The following is a 16,803-nucleotide window of genomic DNA, read 5'->3' as shown; positions in this document are numbered from 1 at the left end:
CACCATTTAGTATTGGCCAGCCTTTCACTTCACAGGAATTTCCAAGAACGTATTGCAACCCTATTCACAGGGACAATTTACATCACTTTCAATTCAGTTTATGAATGCACCATAAAAATATTCTAAACCTCCATTAGAACATCAAGATACAGTTAACATTGTGTTTAATTGAAAATAGAAAGCTAAGCCTAAACAGAAAAACTCTCTCTAGCACAATATTTTGAAAATTCATAAAGCAGCCTCAAGGGAACTTTTCTCAGTAGCGCGAATTAAATTTGAACATTCACAAATCCAAATGTTGAACTTAACATCTAGCTGACAGTGAAAATTCCATTATTCATTGCAGAGAAAATAACCTGTCAAGAGCATCAAATTTAAAACATACCTTTATAAATTTGGCAGCCTCTGGTCCATTTTGCACATCAAAACTGTGAAAACAATCAATTAAATTGTATATGCAAGAGATGTGAGTAACTTTCCGGATCCATGGACGGTTGAAAAAAAATGATAGATGAAACACATAAATATCTCACGGAAATAAGCATGTAGATCTAATTTAAATCACAATAGAGTTAAATATAAGTTTTTAAGACCACTAGCTAGTAATGACAAACTCTCTATACCTACGCTACATAAGTGTTGTACCTAGGACTATGATCTATTTAGTTATCACGATGATGTTTGATAGTTGCATTTAAGTATAGAGTTTGGACAACCACCATAATAGGTGGTTGAACTAGACATTGTCTCTACCATGTGAGCAATTCATGGTCAATAATAATAACATTGAAAAGACATCGGATTTTAGCTTTCAATTCTCTCCTTTTGTAAATGTTTTGAATAGAATAACAGCATCATTTTAAGGCGAGCACAGTCATCAGCAGGCATAGAGGAAGAAGATGAAGCCAAGTCCAGTGTTGAGGACAAGCTCATGGCATGTGCAGTCAACATCCACTGACAAGTTCAAGGACAAATCCATATTAATTATTTCTTAATGTGGACCCGAGTGAGGTTTTAAAAGACAAAAATTGATGTTGGAGAATTCAAATTAGAACCTTAAAAAATTTTGCTAAAAAAAAAAATTAGAGAATGAAAATACATGACATCCAGATCGTCAAAAACATCGAGGGTACAGGTAACAAAGGTTCAAAGGCAACGGCCTTGTAGACAAATGTCAAAACCAGACAAAGGTGTGGTCAAAGGCATCAAGGACATGCGGCCATTGAAAACTAATGGACATCCAGGGGCACAGCCTCTACATCAAACATCAAAGGCACAAGCATGAACTAGCCTACAACAGCCAGTTTTGCAGATGCCAGGAAAATAGCAAGCAAATGTGGCATGGACAAGAAAAACATGTACAAGTTGATGGAAGAACAAAGGTTGAAAAACAAAAATAAAGAACAACATCATCAGAAAGTAGGCAGGATGCCACCATTGAAGAAGATAAAAGTCACAGGCATCTCTTTCACATTTCATAGTTGTGTAGAAATCAAGCAAGTTTTGCAAAAATTAGACGCCATTTGCACCAGACATTAAAAACCATATATGGCATGCATTTTCGAGACACCGGAGCAGCATGACCAGAGATGCCAATGTGGAAGTTGATTGTCAAGGGCACACGAAGTTGAACACACATGAACCAGAAGCAATTGTTGAGGAAACAAAAAGTTGAAGACATACAAACTGGAAGCATCCATTAACAGCCGAGTATCAGTGTTGATGTGAGACATCTAGGGTATGCAAAGAGAAAGTGAGATACCAGACAATGACACATCAAGCACAGCTCTAGTAAATCCTCAGAATATGCACAGTATTGACATGAAGATGTCTGCAATGAACAAAACTCAGTGAGTTAGCAGATGGTTAAGGATGTTTTCATACCAAGAAGCAAACAACTATGTATGCATGTGGAATAACGTTTGGATGAGTATTTATCCAAAACATATGCAGAGTAAGTTCAATTGCTTTCCCGCTGCTGCTCATATATAATATAATAAGGCTGAAAAAGGGAGATTGTCATCTGTAAATTGGTCCAGTGTTGTTATTGTTTTACTTGGTCAGATGAAAGTTTGGAGTTCAAGTTTTAGTGAGGAGTTGTTTTCATTTTGATAATATGTTAAGAATATAAAAAGCATAACGATAATATAAACAACATAAACAATTAATCACCATAATAATAATTAAATAAGTAATAATTAGTACTGAAGAGGCATGTCTAAGGGGTCATGACCGTTCATGAAGGGGCGCCTGCCTAGGTATATAAGCAGGCCCTCAATTGTAAAAATCATGTCTTATATCAATTCTTTTATACACTATTCAATATATATATCCTTATCCTGCAATGGATGTCTTTATATTCCAATTATTTTAGATCACTTAACTAGTGTACGAATTCTATTTGTTACATTGGTATCTGAGTTGTTCGACCCTCTGGCCGCTCATCTGTTGCCTAAAGCCAATCTGATCCCGGCCTTTGGCCATCAACTCTCCGTCAACTCCATTGCCGTGTGATCAAAGCGTTTTGCTACACAGAGTTGGAGATTCTCCATTTTTCCATTAGGCTGTTGGCCATTAAAAATAAGTGAGATTAAAGAAAAAAGAATTTGAAAAAAATATATAAAAGGAAAAATAAATTTTAAAAAAAAGGGTATATAATTAAAATATATATATAAAGATAAAAATACAAAACAAAAAGAATATATATATATATATAAAATTTAAAAAAAAAGGTGATTTTTTTAAAATTATATAAAAAATTTAATTTAAAATAAAAAATAAAAAATTCAAAAAAAAACAACAACAAATAAAAATAAAGAACAGTAGCCACCGCAGCACCGCTTTTGAAAGGACAACAGTCACCTCACAGTCCCCGTCGCCGTGCCTGTAAAATTCACAACAGGTGCAAACCCACGACCACCGCCCATGCATACCCACACAGCCGCCACAGTCGACTATCTCCCCACAACGCGCCCTTCTACTGTTGTTCTTGCAGGCTGCCAAAACTGTGTGATTTACAGTCCGGACACCAAGCACTGCAGCAACCCAACCTTGTTGCACGTCGTCTCTCGCTCGCTGCCAAAACTTGCATACAAATTGCGCCCAAGCATTGCTATTACGCCAAGGTTGTACTGTCATATATCTGAATCATAGCATCATTAAAACCATTTTTTTACTTAAATTAACATTTGTACTTCACACATCAATATCACTGGGTATGCATAGTCTCAATCAAAGTTGTCAATTAACCAGCCACTATACAGAATCGCATCCGTACGATTCCGCACACATATGTTCGTTATAAATATGTCTGCCCCATCTGGAAGTCGTGACGGTTGAACCCTTGCAAATCCAGTTTACTTAAAAAGCAAAAGTCCATGAAATTTTGGTAATTCGACAGAACATTTAGTTAGTGTAATTAATCATTGGGCAACAGTAAAGTCAAAAGACAATTTTTATTTTCATAAAGGACTTTAAGAAACTAATAAGAGTTTTATTTATAAAAGTTGAAAGGAAAAATATATTATTATATCACCAAAAGAGAAGGAGTCACATTATATTAGTGGACTTCAAGTAATTATCAAAGGAGATTATTCAATCACCCTTTTTGTGGTAAGGTGATATATTATAAAAGGAGAGATAAATATATATTATCACAAAAAAATAAAAGAGGTTTGAAGTTTTATGAAAAAAAGGGGGGTGGAGTTACTTTTAAAATCCAAAGCTCAGTCCTAAAAAATAAAATGGAGACTGGCAAAGGAGTATTTTTAGAAACCTCACACAGCTCAACTCCAGTCTTGTTTAAATTTAAGGGGGCTCTTGCAGGAAAACTTGTTACTATTTCTATCTCTCCCGCCAAAGAAAAAAAATGATATAAACCCAAACCTTGCTAACCAATTGGTAATTCCCGAGTCAACTATAAATGGAAAATTAGACCACTAGGATAAAAAACAATATAACATAACTGATTTACAATTAAACATTGGGGATTATACATTTATATTGCAATTCTATGTTCAATCATTATGGAGTGATCAAGGTAACATAGTTTTGGGTTCCACCCTAGATGGAATCACTAGGGTCATTCATTTTAAATACCAAGAAAAAGTTTTTGACATTCTCCTACAGGAAGAAAAAAGTAATGCTACAGGATGTTACATTGAAACCAGATTTAGTAACACCAAAAGACGTAAAAAAATATCTCAATAGTAATTCTTCAAGAAAACCAGAAGTCAATGTAAAATATGCAGGAGGAATTTGAAAAGATTTTTGCAGACAAAAACAAAGAAGTTACTCATCTCAAGAACCACAACGAAAAATTCCTCACTCAAATTAAGAAACTTAAAAATGATAAGAAATCACTGGAAAACAAATTAAAGAACTTATCATGAAATAAGTATTGAAGTCTCCAGATGTAACAGTCCAAGTTGAAGAAAAATGAACGAATACTGATCCAGTCAATATCACTACTCAGGTAGTTGACAAACTAGTTGAAGGAAAAACATACTCAAACATTGCAGTTCAGACAATGAAAATTCCAAGTGAAGATTTTGTAACGAACTTAACATCAATCCCTGAAGTAAATCAGGAAACTGCCACATGCATGATAATTCGGAAAATTAAATCACAAAAAGTCGTTATCGACATTTGAACCACAAGAGCACACATCTCAATCAATCTGCATATCTGTATCACTCAGATCAGAAACCACAGACTTACATTCCAAAGAAAAATGATGTCAGCACAATCCAATCTTACAATAACAACTTATCCTGGCTATCAAGTAATTGCAAAGCTCCACAGAATATTCATTTAAGATGGTCAGATCCCCTCTCAATTCGACAATTTTATTTATCACCCAGAGGATCTCAGCACCTTGTATCATCAAAGACAACAACTCAAAAATTTCCGAAAGTTGCAAATAGATTACACAACAAAGAAACAGATGACACGCTTTGTCAACAATAAGCTTTGAAGACAAAGCTTTTCTGAAGAGGAAGGCAATGTTATGAATATAAAATACATAAAAATAATATAAACAACATACACAATGAATCATCATAATAATAATTAAATAAGTAATAATTAGTACTAGAGGCATGTCTATGACTGTTCGTGAAGGGGCACCTGTTTAGGTATATAAGCAAGCTCTCAATTGTAACAATCATATCTCATATCAATTCTTTTATACACTATTCAATATATATATTCTTATCCTGCAATGGATGTCTTTATATTCCAATTATTTTGGATTACTTAACTAGTATATGAATTCTATTCGTTACAAAATATTAGAAGGCAAGTGAAGTTTGGATATGTTGACAGGCTACCTGTGAAGAGGCACTATTTTGTAGTTGTTTGGAGTGAAGACGAATTTGAAAACTGAGATGAACATTGGAGGTTGTGCACATCTGAATCACACTTTTTCAGAGTCTCAAGAGTATTATTGAAACATTTCACTCTTAATACAAGAAAACAGATCATGAGCCAATAAACTTAGAGTTCGTAGAGTTGGAGTTTGGATTCAAACTCTTTGAAGAGACCATTTAGTCATTTTCTGGGTTTCCAAGTTGAAGTCATTGCACCCAAAAGGCCTGACTGAACCATAGAGTTGAAGGGTCCAGACTCCATAGTGTCCAAGAAGAGTTGTCACAATCTCTGCGTCTCTACATAATATGCTGATTGCAGATTCCAGCAGTTGAATGGGGAAACTAATGTTGTCCAAAAACACAAGATTGAGGCCATTTTTAAACATAAATAATTGCAGTATGTATCCACTAGTTCTGAAACTACGCCTTAGGATTTGACTAAGGATTTGACTATAAGGGAGCAATTTGATTAGAGGACGAGAGACTAATCGTCTTGTCAGTGGCAAAGATGTCGTCACGTGCATAGAAGGATGAGGAAGATGCTTCTGAGACCTGAAAAGGCCTGCAAGCTATATGAGGACTCTATCAAAACCAGAATTTGTACTTCAGAAATAAATTTTATGCACTACATTTGCATAAGGATGAATCAACAAATGATCACATGGCAATTCTTAAAGAAACCAGGGATCAGTAAGCAAACATTGGGAGTGCAAATTGAAGAATAGGAGTTCATTTCCATTGTCTTAAAAAGCCTCTCTAACCATTTTGAGAATACAATTGAGACACTGACTCTTATTTCCAATGATTGGTCTTTTGAGCAACATGTGAAGAAGTTTGAATCAGATTACAGTGAAAGGACTGTTCCTGGCAAAATCAAAAGACAAACCAAACTACAAGGAATTGATCCATAAACTCAATCTATATGAACAACCTATAAGTTGATTAATTCCCACAAAGGACAGTGTCTATATGTGTAGTTGACAATGACTTTAATCTTTTTTAAAGTCTCTGGATTGGAGGTGGGGCATTTTGAAAAGATATTTGGCAAATGTATGGGTAAGTCATAGACAGTAATCAAGTAGTATAACCAAAAGTCTAAACACGGGAATATTGTGTACTAAGATCCAAGATGAGAATCTAAGACTACATTTTTAGACTTCAAACACCACAAGATAGGCATATATGACAACATCACAATTGATCAAAACACAACACAATTTTATGACAGGTATAAATAAATCTATTATGACTGCAAACCATCTTAAAAGCTAAGGTTTTAGATTCTTTGTTCAAAAGAGATGACCCTACAGAAACTATCCTAATAATCTGCAATATTAGATACCATAACTAAAATTTTCATATGCTAAACAAAAAATAATAAAATATAGTTATCTCACAACAGATATGGATTTAATACAGAGATGCTTGTCTATCTAAACTTTAGAAAAGTGAAATGGACAATTCACCCAAGAAGAATAAAAGAATCATTTACTTTCAATTATCTGTGGATGTTGCGGTATGCGCAAAGCAGAAGAAACACCATAATATATATCAGTGGAAATATTTTACTAAACGTACTACCTAAATCAGTTTAAAGATTTATGACTACTGAAACTGGATTATAAGCAATCTTCCCCTTACGCAAGTCTAAATGGCTGGTTTTCACCCTCTTTTTAGGAAAGAGATACAATACAGAAAAAGAAGCGAGCTCTTAAGAAATTAAATTTTCCAAGGGATACAGGGTAATAGCCAATCTGTTGGGATCTCAAATATCTATTTAGTAATTTTAACTGTCTCTTACAGATAAGGAGGTCTTGGAATTCTCAGTTTAAACATTATATGGATGGTACTTCTGTATGGCCTTTTTAAAGTAATTAATTTCAGTTTATACTAAAGCTGTTGCCAAAGAATAATCCCCCATATTATCTTGTAATTGAATAGATTTATGCACACCCTTCCACCTAAGGCCTTCTCTGAAATGTTTAGAAAATAAAGAATTACATATACTGGCTGAGATTGACAAAACATCTCCTTCACTGAAACAGTTTAGCATGCTCTAGGAATAAGTTTTCATATCAGCATTCACCAAATTCTAAAACAATAGACTAAAAAAATCAGAAAATATCGAACAAGCTGTTGCATGCTTTTAAAATCACAAACCTGATATCAAATGCCACATTGCTTTCCTTCTCAATAAATTTGACAATTGGCACTCTAGCTTTTCCAATAACCTAGTTAAAACCAATATATGCAAAATAATTAGATAATGAATGCTTCTACTAAAGCAATTTTTTTCTGAATGTAGTATTCGATATTTATAACTAATTCAGAAACTAGGGGCTCCTAACCTGCATTTTATGTCCAATGGACCTTTGAGACAAAGCTTTCGCAAGAGCTTGCAGACCATTTTGAGGAACTTGAACATCAGAATTCAAGATCACCACCTGACAAAATGACAATTGCTGAGAAAATCATTTTTCCAAGGAAAAAAGTGTTCATACACGACATGAATCATTAACTATGCCTCGTTCACAAGCAAATGACATTACAAGGGAAAAACTGTAAAACTGAACAATATAATGTTTCTTTTACAGCTCAGAAACTCAATATTTGATCTGAGGTTAACATGAGGTTTTACACGCAAAACATGTTTAACAATGCGTTCCTATATTCACTAGTCCACACATTTGTCATTTGCGTTACACACATTTATGGATAAATTCAAAGAATATCTTCAGATGTGGGTCGGAATAAAGGAAGAAATAACAAAATCAAACACTATAATAGTATGACGTAGGTGACTCTGTTAATCACCTCCAAATTTATAATAGACAGTATAACATAAGCATAAGGAACTCAAAAAGAAAAGGCTGAGTTCTGCATCAGTATTTCCCTTATCTTTTTGGAATATTCACAATGATATGCAAGCTCAATTACTTACAAGGCAATTCAGTTCAAAGTTTTGAAGAAATGATCATTTCTGCAAAATCACAAACGCTCTTTTGGAAGCACACACTTTTCTACTTATATTGTGGGTGGGAAACATCACTTTGGGACCAGAAACAATGCCTCGAAAGAAATCATGCTGGTATGTTTTGTTTCTTATCATTTGACTTTTTAAAAATATCGGGGCACTAAAATTCTATCAGATCTGTCTGATATATCTATTTTATATGGTAAGCAATTATAATTATAAACAAGCAATAAGTTTATAAAAATCATTTAAATAGTAGAGTCTTCACAATATAAAAAATGCCTCAACATCCTAAATTATCACTAAAACAGACAAAATTTGAACATAGAAAGAATCAATAAAGACAACTACCCTCCACATCAACAAATATCTGACTGACTCAACCAAAGATTAGACCTAAACTCTAACAATAACTGTCACAGACCTAAATCAGAGGGTACCCTTAAAGACTAAACTATAGCTTAGATTCACAGAAATAAAGATAAATTTTGATGTTTAAAAAAGACAACTTAAATATCTAAGTGTATGTGAGTCCCACACAGCAAGACCAAGGTGCAGGTCCACATTAAACTCAACAGAGGCCTCCCTTTAACAGATTACAGAACAAGGACTACCTGACCAGCATAAATAGGGGTCAAGTAGGCCTCACTTTTAAAAATCATTGCACTCCCCTCTTCATTTATTTTTCACTTCTCCATTTATAGGGCATTCCAACTTTGTAGTAATTTTCCACTTGAATTTTCAGCGTCCAATACTTTTGACTATGAAGCCCATCATTTTTTGCTCCTGTAAAATGATCTATGCACTAGCATAGACCAAATCCAATTATGGCTCCTTTATTGAAAAGAAAAACAGTTGGCATCTTATTGATGTACTTCTTCATCTCTATATTTTAACTTACAAATACAATAATTGTATTCAAATTTGCATTAGTACCATTTTCAAGAATAAAAACACTTTTATTTTGCATCACCACAAGCATTATAAATGGCCTTAGAATTAATAATCAAGAATTTGTACTGGCACTGCCTCCATACTGACCATAAATAATTGTTGATCATGTTGCATTGTGGTATAATACTTTAGACTCTAGAGTAGGTTACCAGTTACCACCTTGCAGGGTCAACCATGATTACTATCTATTTAATTGCACTAGAGTTCAATAGTATAACGTGGGTTTCACCTCCATTGGTAAACAACAGTCACCTGTATTCTTCACTTCTCTCTATTACATATTAGTGATAATAGATATATGCCTAGTTGGTGGAGACTTACATTAGTAGATCGTGACCATGTCTGTTGAGTCACAAATGATGATGAACCCCAAGTTACTTTGATCATGCGAGTTTCATTGACATGGAAGGTTTGGTATCTGGCATACACACTCTATTTTCTCACTCAAGGTAGCCAATTACAAAATGATATCACCAATTTACACTTAGAGTCTTAGCAAGTTGTATTCCATGCTAATGTCTCTTCTTCTATCTATATGTAAGGTTGTATAGCAAGGTGCAAGGAGACCAACAGTAACAATAGAAATCCACCTTCACCAGTCTATACCTAAAAATTCCATGTAATCCAAGGGGCCAAGCAGGTTTCTTCCTAGTTTATCATGCCCCCCGATGAATCAGAAAATATATATTCCATTTTTGCATGAAAAGAGCTGTGCTATAAATTCCAATAATAAAAGTGGAAAAAGAGTTTACACCACAAACAAAAAAAGAACAATAAACACTTTTTCTGTATAGCACAGCATGATCCACAACTAATTATCACCATGTCTAACAAATTATCACTCCCCATGCCCAGGACCATCTATATCAGTGTATTAAACGACCTTCACTTTACAGGCTAGGAATGACACCAAGTATTTGTGATCTTCCCATCAACCATCATTCACCACAAAGCTTCACCCTCTTCCAACTATTTGTCTTATTTTTTCCCACCTAGACCATTTAGGCCATGCTCTAGAATGGTTGTTGCACCTCCAACATCCTCTAATGAGAGATAATAGTTGATATATCTAGTCTCAATGGGCTTGAGGAATTCCTTCTTAGCATAATATTTGTACATGGCTAACATAGAGTGATCATTGCATATAAACATTTGCAATTTTGCACATCTCTAGTAGTTATCACCATGTCTGTTATCCATTGCTCCCAATCACATATGGTCACTCTCACTCAACCAAACATCTTGTCAGAAGTTTCAAAGATTTCTCCAAGCCTAGGAGCATTGATATCAGTGTAGCAAATGACCTCCACTCTAGGGGCTAGAAAGGACAACAAGTATCTGCAATCTGTCCTCAATCATCATCTGACACCCGCAGCTTCACCCTCTTCCCCTAATTGATCTTAGATTTTCCCACCTTGACCATTCAATGCTTACAAACAAGGTCTACAATAGTCGTTGCACCTCCAACATACTCAATAGGAACTAATAGTTCACATATTGAGTCTCAACAGGCTTGAGGAACTCTTTACTCATGTGAAATATGTATACACAGCTAAGGAAGTTTGGTTGTTGTAAATAAACATTTCCACATCTCTAGTAGTTATCACCACAATTGATATCCACTGAATTTTGCTAATGTACTTAAGTGCATTGTCGAGTGCATGCACATAGGGGACCTAATAAAAATGCCTTCATTTGCTCTAAACTACTAATATCATAAGGGCCAGAATGACACCAAGTATCTCCAATCCACCCACCAATCATTCAACACCCAAAGCTTAACCCTCTTCTGCTCATTTGCCTTGGATTCATAATTTTACCCACCTCCAACATCCTATCTAATAAAAATAATAGCTAGCATAACTAATCTTGGTGGGTTCATGGAATTCCTTCCACTTGTGAGATAAGTACATGAATAAGCAAGTGTTGTCATTTCAAATAAACATTTGCTTATGTCTAACAGTTATCACCATGTCAGATATCCACTATATCTTGGTAATATCCTTCAGCACATCGTTGAGTGCATGCAAACAACAAGAGGACCAGAAAATATTTCTATATTTTCTCTAAACTAGTAACCCAATTGACTTGCAAATTGTTGTCACAATTGTCACAACCTACATCACAATGGAGGGCCCGACATCCTCTATAGCAACTAAAAGAAGCTCAAATTGGAAAGTCTCATCCTTGCACCTTCCAAAATAACCAATAACTCTAATAAAAAATGGCCCAGCCATAGATGTCACAATCATGTTGATGAGTGGCCACTTACTAATGTTTATCTGCACATCCATAACAATAGAGCACATTGCCTCATCAATGTCTATCTCAACTTCCTTTATATATCAATCATTGATACTTGCCTTTCTAAAATTGTTATTCTCAACCTATGTTCGTCTAGGGGCACATATGAGGTCCTTGAAGCTACAAGAAAATCTCTTAACAAGGAGATCAAATAACATGGAAGGAAATGCCAACAGAAATAAAAAGAAAAAGATAAATTGTGACACTCTCGCTACTACATGTCATATATATATATATATATATATATATATATATATATATATATATATATATATTCGCGACACTCTCACTACTACACCATATATATAAATTTGGCACTTATTCCAAGAGCCTTCCTTTTAGATTTAAAAGTCCCAACGGGTGTTGGTGAAGGCATAGCATAGGGATCATCTCTAAGCACTTTACCTTTGTGAATTGTTAATACCTATATAAGCCCCATGTTAACCCTAAAACCCCTTATTAAACCCTAGATATTGAGTAATTACATTTCTATTGTTATATTGTTATGTAGGCTAGAACCTTTCATGGTCCCATTTTATTATAATTGTACCCTTTGTCTCCTATATATATACTAAGGAGACTTAATATTAGGATCATAAAATAGTCTTGTACATTGTATTCATTGTAAAAGGAGGTTTCCCTCTCGAAGAGAACTATAATTATTGGTTTCTTATCATTTTTAAGGTGCAGGGTTTATAACATTTGGTATCAAAGCATATGATCCTAGTGTTTGGTTGCTTCAAACAAGTTATCTTCACATTTTCCTTGTAACTTTTTTTTAGATGCTTCAAATGGTGAAATTTGGAACAGAACAAGAACAAATCTCAAGGAACGTATGGTTAAAATTTCAAATATTGGTTCACTATACTTTTAGAGATATGCTCTGAGAAAGTTAGGGTTCCTTAATGCACCTGAAATCAATTTGAAACAGGTTAGTTTGGCATTTTCACTATAATTTTTTTGGGGGATGTTTCAAACTATGAAATTTTGAGGGGACAAAGATGAGATTGCTCGAGCCTCGGTACCTACAATAAAAATTTCAAACTTTGTTTTGTTATATTTTCGAAGATATTCTCTAAGGATGTTAGGGTTCCTTAATGCTCTTGAAATCTATTTCAAACATATCAGTTTGGCATTTTCACTATAACATATTTTCAAGGATGTTTCAAATTGTGAAATTTTGAGGAGACAGATGAGAGATCTCTAGGCACCTGTAGTAATAATTTCAGACTTTGGTTCATTATAATTTTGGAGATATGCCTTGTGGAAGTGACAATTTCTAAATGGTATTGAAATTAGATTCATCATTCAAATAGATCAACTTGGTAATTTTGCTATAACTTCTTTTCTGGAACCTTTCAGACTAAAATTTTCGGAGATCTTAGGAGACATAATGAAGTAGCTCAAATAAAAATTTCATAATTATATTTGAAGAATTGGACACGTGGCACACTTTACAAGTTTGTTCATGGGAAGAGGCCAAAAATTAGCAAGTTTTGGGAAAGTTACCATAACTTCACTTGGCACATCAAATTTTGGTCAGAGGAGTTGAATTGCAGAGAATACATATTAGAGTAATACAAACCAAATTTTTTGTTTTGGAAAAGCTCAAATCTCAGAGATATATGAAGAAAAATGCCATCCATTCAGATATTCTCCAAATTAAGGTTTTAAAGGTAAGTAACTTAAAAATAGCATAACTTTTGATTAGAAGATCCATTTATTTTTAGTGACTGGAAATTGTGATAAAGAGAAGTACTATTATTATTTTGTCACATGGCTCCAAAGAAAGATTCAAAATCTATTACACCAATTAAACCTCCTAAAGGCTCATCGAGAACTTATCATGAAAGTGAAGAATTAGAATCTACTTTCCCTAATTAGAGAAGAAATTTATGAAATGGATGGTTGTACTTTGAAAAAGGTGGATTTATCAATTCTCAAGTGAACTTTAAAAGAGAAATGATGGATGAAATGGAAAAGAAGATGATTGAAAATAAGGAAGAAAGGATGGATGCAATGGAAAGGAAGGTGAATGCCTCATCCTTATGCTTCAAATAGTATGTCAATGTCTTCCTTGAGAAATCGTCCATGAAGGTGATGTAATAAACATGACCCCCAAGTGAATGCATAGGCGTTGGACCACATATATCAGAATGAATGAGATGAAGAATTTATTTCGTCTTGTTTTCACTAGAGGGGAATGGTCCCCTTGTCTTCTTTCCACATGCACACCCAGGGCATACTCCATCATGTTGAACTTGAACATCGAGGATCCCAGAGACCAACTTCTTCAATTTTGGAAGAGCATCATAACGTAGATGGGCCAGCCTTCGGTGCCACAACTCGCTTTGAAGATTTGTATTATGGACCATAGCTTGAAGAGGTCTTTCGGTGACTATAGATTCCTTCAAACCTAGATCCCAATGTGAAGGCATTTCTCATGTAGGATTCAATAGGCCAAGTACTTTTCCTTTAATGAATGCAACCCTCATTCCTTTATCCTCCAAAGTAGATATCGAAACCAAATTCTTCTTTAATCCCAGGACATATAATACATCATGAAGCAAGACAGATTACCCAGAGTTCAAATGAAATTTGACAGAACTAAAGCCATTTACGGGATGAGTGGTATTGTCACCAAGAATAATGTTCAAATTGGTCTCGCTCTCTACCAAATTAGAGAGAACCTCCTTATATCCAGAGAAGTGATAAGAGGCCCCACTATCAACCAGCCAACTATCCCAAGAATCTAGAGAAGATGAACTAGATAATGCGGAAATAAGAATATATTCAAATTGATTAGTAGCATTGCCTTCATACCTGGAGTTCCTTGTCCTCTTTGGAGGACAATAGTTATCTTCACGATCATCAGGGGAGTCTCTTCTTCTTTCATTCCTTCTTCTATCGTTTCTTCTTTCATATGACCTATTGTTGTTGAAGCCACGGTTATTATTGTAGGATCTTGAAGAGTTTCTTCTTGGAGCATCTCTCTTTTCGGGACAATCTCAAGCATAGTGACCCTTTCAACGACAATTGTAGCACTCAACATCTCTATCTCGCCTTCTTAAATCATTGGAATCTCAATTATATTGAGGAGGTCTTCTTGATTTTGATGGCTTTCCTTTTCCTTTATTTGCATTCTTTTTCTTTCCTTGAGCAACATAGGCAGTGGGCTCTCCTTCATTTGATCTTTTTATTCTTCCTCTAGATATCATCCTTGATTCTTCTTGAGTGAGCTTTCCAACAAGCTCATCAAATGACAAGAAGCTATTGTTGTTACTTATAATAGTAATGAAGGTTTCCCAAATAGGAGGGAGGCCTCTAAGAGTTGCAACCACCAATTCCATGTCAGGTGTGGTTTCCCCAATTCTTTGCAATTGATCTCTAAGACGATATATCCTCATAATGTATGAATGCATGGATTCTTCTTTGTTCATCTTCGTGTCTTTGAGTTGAACTTTCAAAGAGATGATTTCATTCAAATTGTTGACGTCATACATGCCAACTATCTTATCATATATGTCCTTAGACCTTCTCAAATTTCCAACATAGCAAGTAGAATATCTTGTAAATCATCAGCGATAATTTGCTTTGCTTTTAACTCACCTTTCTTATGCTTTTTTTACAGCGATGGAAGCATTCTCTGGAGGCTCAGGGACTCTTTCTTGAATGAAGTCCAAAACATCATTGTTGTCAGCTATGATCTCCAACCTGACTTTCCATGCAACAAAGTTGGATGAGTCTCCCAACTTCTCATGCTCCTTGAAGAAAGAGGAAAACATTTTTACCAAAAGATTTTCCCTTTTTCGAGCAGCTGTTAGAAAATGGATGCTCTTGCTCTATGTCTCTTGGGCTTGTCTTCACCTCTGCTCTGATTCCATGTTAATTTTTCATCAATTTGTTCTATGTTGCAACTATCACTTCAGTAATATCCAATAGCATCCAATTTAACAATTCACTTCTTCAATTATCCAATGACAGTAGAGCAATAGTAGATAGAACAATTAAACAAATGCACAATGAAAGACAACCAAGAGACAAGAGACACAAATTTGGTCAATGACCAGGGAAAAACCCCACTAGGGGGAAAACCCTTACAAATCTTCTTCTATTAGATTGTTTTCAAATGTTTAGCAGAGAGAGTACATCATCCAAGAGTCAAAGTCAAACTTTGACTAGCCAATATCCAATATCCAAACAATGTAATGTCAAATCAATATACCGATGTCAAAGATGATGAGGAAGAGTCAAATCTGGTCAACTGTCAAATCTGCAAAAAGTCAACAACAATTGGCTGCCTTAACCAGTCAAGTCAACAGCAGTCAAATCTACTCCAATTTAATTCGGTCAATGCAGCCATTTTTGTTGGTCAAGGATCAGTCAAAATAGCTCCCAAAACTTTGGTCAAACTTGGTCAATGGGGGGAGAAAAAGTACAGCTCTATTCTATGGTCAACAATAGTCAAACTCCTCAAATAGCCTCAATCTTAGTGCCCAAAAATGTGTCTTGATGTGACGGGCCTTCTCTAAGAAAATCGAAGTCAAAAGGCTTCTTTTGACCCTTGGTCAACACTGGTCAAACTTCCACTACAAAAATGTCAATGCCCAGAAACAATCATGTAATTCGGCCCAGTCAAAATTAGCCACCTATCCTTCACATGAGAGAGAAAAACCTTCAACTTTTGAGTTGTACGAACCAATAGGAATAGGAGAGAGAAGATGTGATGTGTGGTGATGAATCGATGAGGGTGAAAAGACATGTCATTTGGGCTTCATAGAGCCTACATGATGTTGAAGCCAACCTTGACAATTTGCACATGTGTGGGCTTTAATTCAAAAACACACTTTTTCTTAGCTTCATTTTCATCAATGCATCTAAGTATTATCCCATCTAGGTTTTCTCCATCCAAGGCCATCTTTCAAGATACAATATTTGGATGCTTTTAATCTGAGAGCCCCCCTTTCATGGGCTACCAAATGATCAATACAAGTCAAGTTTGTCAAATAATAGATGATGTCCTTATACCATTTGATTCTTTCCAGTTTCTGAAGTTCTCGAGACATAGAAGGCTCAACAACATCATTATGGAAAACCATCTCTAAGTTTTTCTCATTATTTTTCGTCAACATTTGAGCTAATCCCTGACCTTTGACGAGCTTAGTTGGTCTAATTTCAAGATCATATTCTTGAATCTTAGTT

At 35.0% G+C, this 16,803-nt stretch overlaps 1 protein-coding gene across 1 annotated transcript in view; it reads right to left on the bottom strand.

Annotated features, from left to right (window-relative positions):
- LOC149149258 (uncharacterized) overlaps positions 1-16,803 on the bottom strand; it is a gene marked incomplete at its 5' end in the record, with an annotated part of 437,403 nt that overhangs the window by 190,906 nt on the left and 229,694 nt on the right. The window contains 3 exons of the mRNA XM_089442431.1: positions 386-428; positions 7,530-7,600; positions 7,718-7,813. Of these exons, the coding sequence (XP_089298557.1) occupies positions 386-428; positions 7,530-7,600; positions 7,718-7,813 (210 nt within the window). The remainder of the gene's footprint in view (positions 1-385; positions 429-7,529; positions 7,601-7,717; positions 7,814-16,803) is intronic.

The sequence above is a fragment of the Pinus tabuliformis genome, chromosome 9, assembly GCF_031772625.1.
Source record: "Pinus tabuliformis cultivar Carrire ecotype Pingquan chromosome 9, CPIR1, whole genome shotgun sequence".
Classification (NCBI taxonomy): Eukaryota; Viridiplantae; Streptophyta; class Pinopsida; order Pinales; family Pinaceae; genus Pinus; species Pinus tabuliformis.
This window is presented reverse-complemented; position numbering and strand designations above follow the sequence as displayed.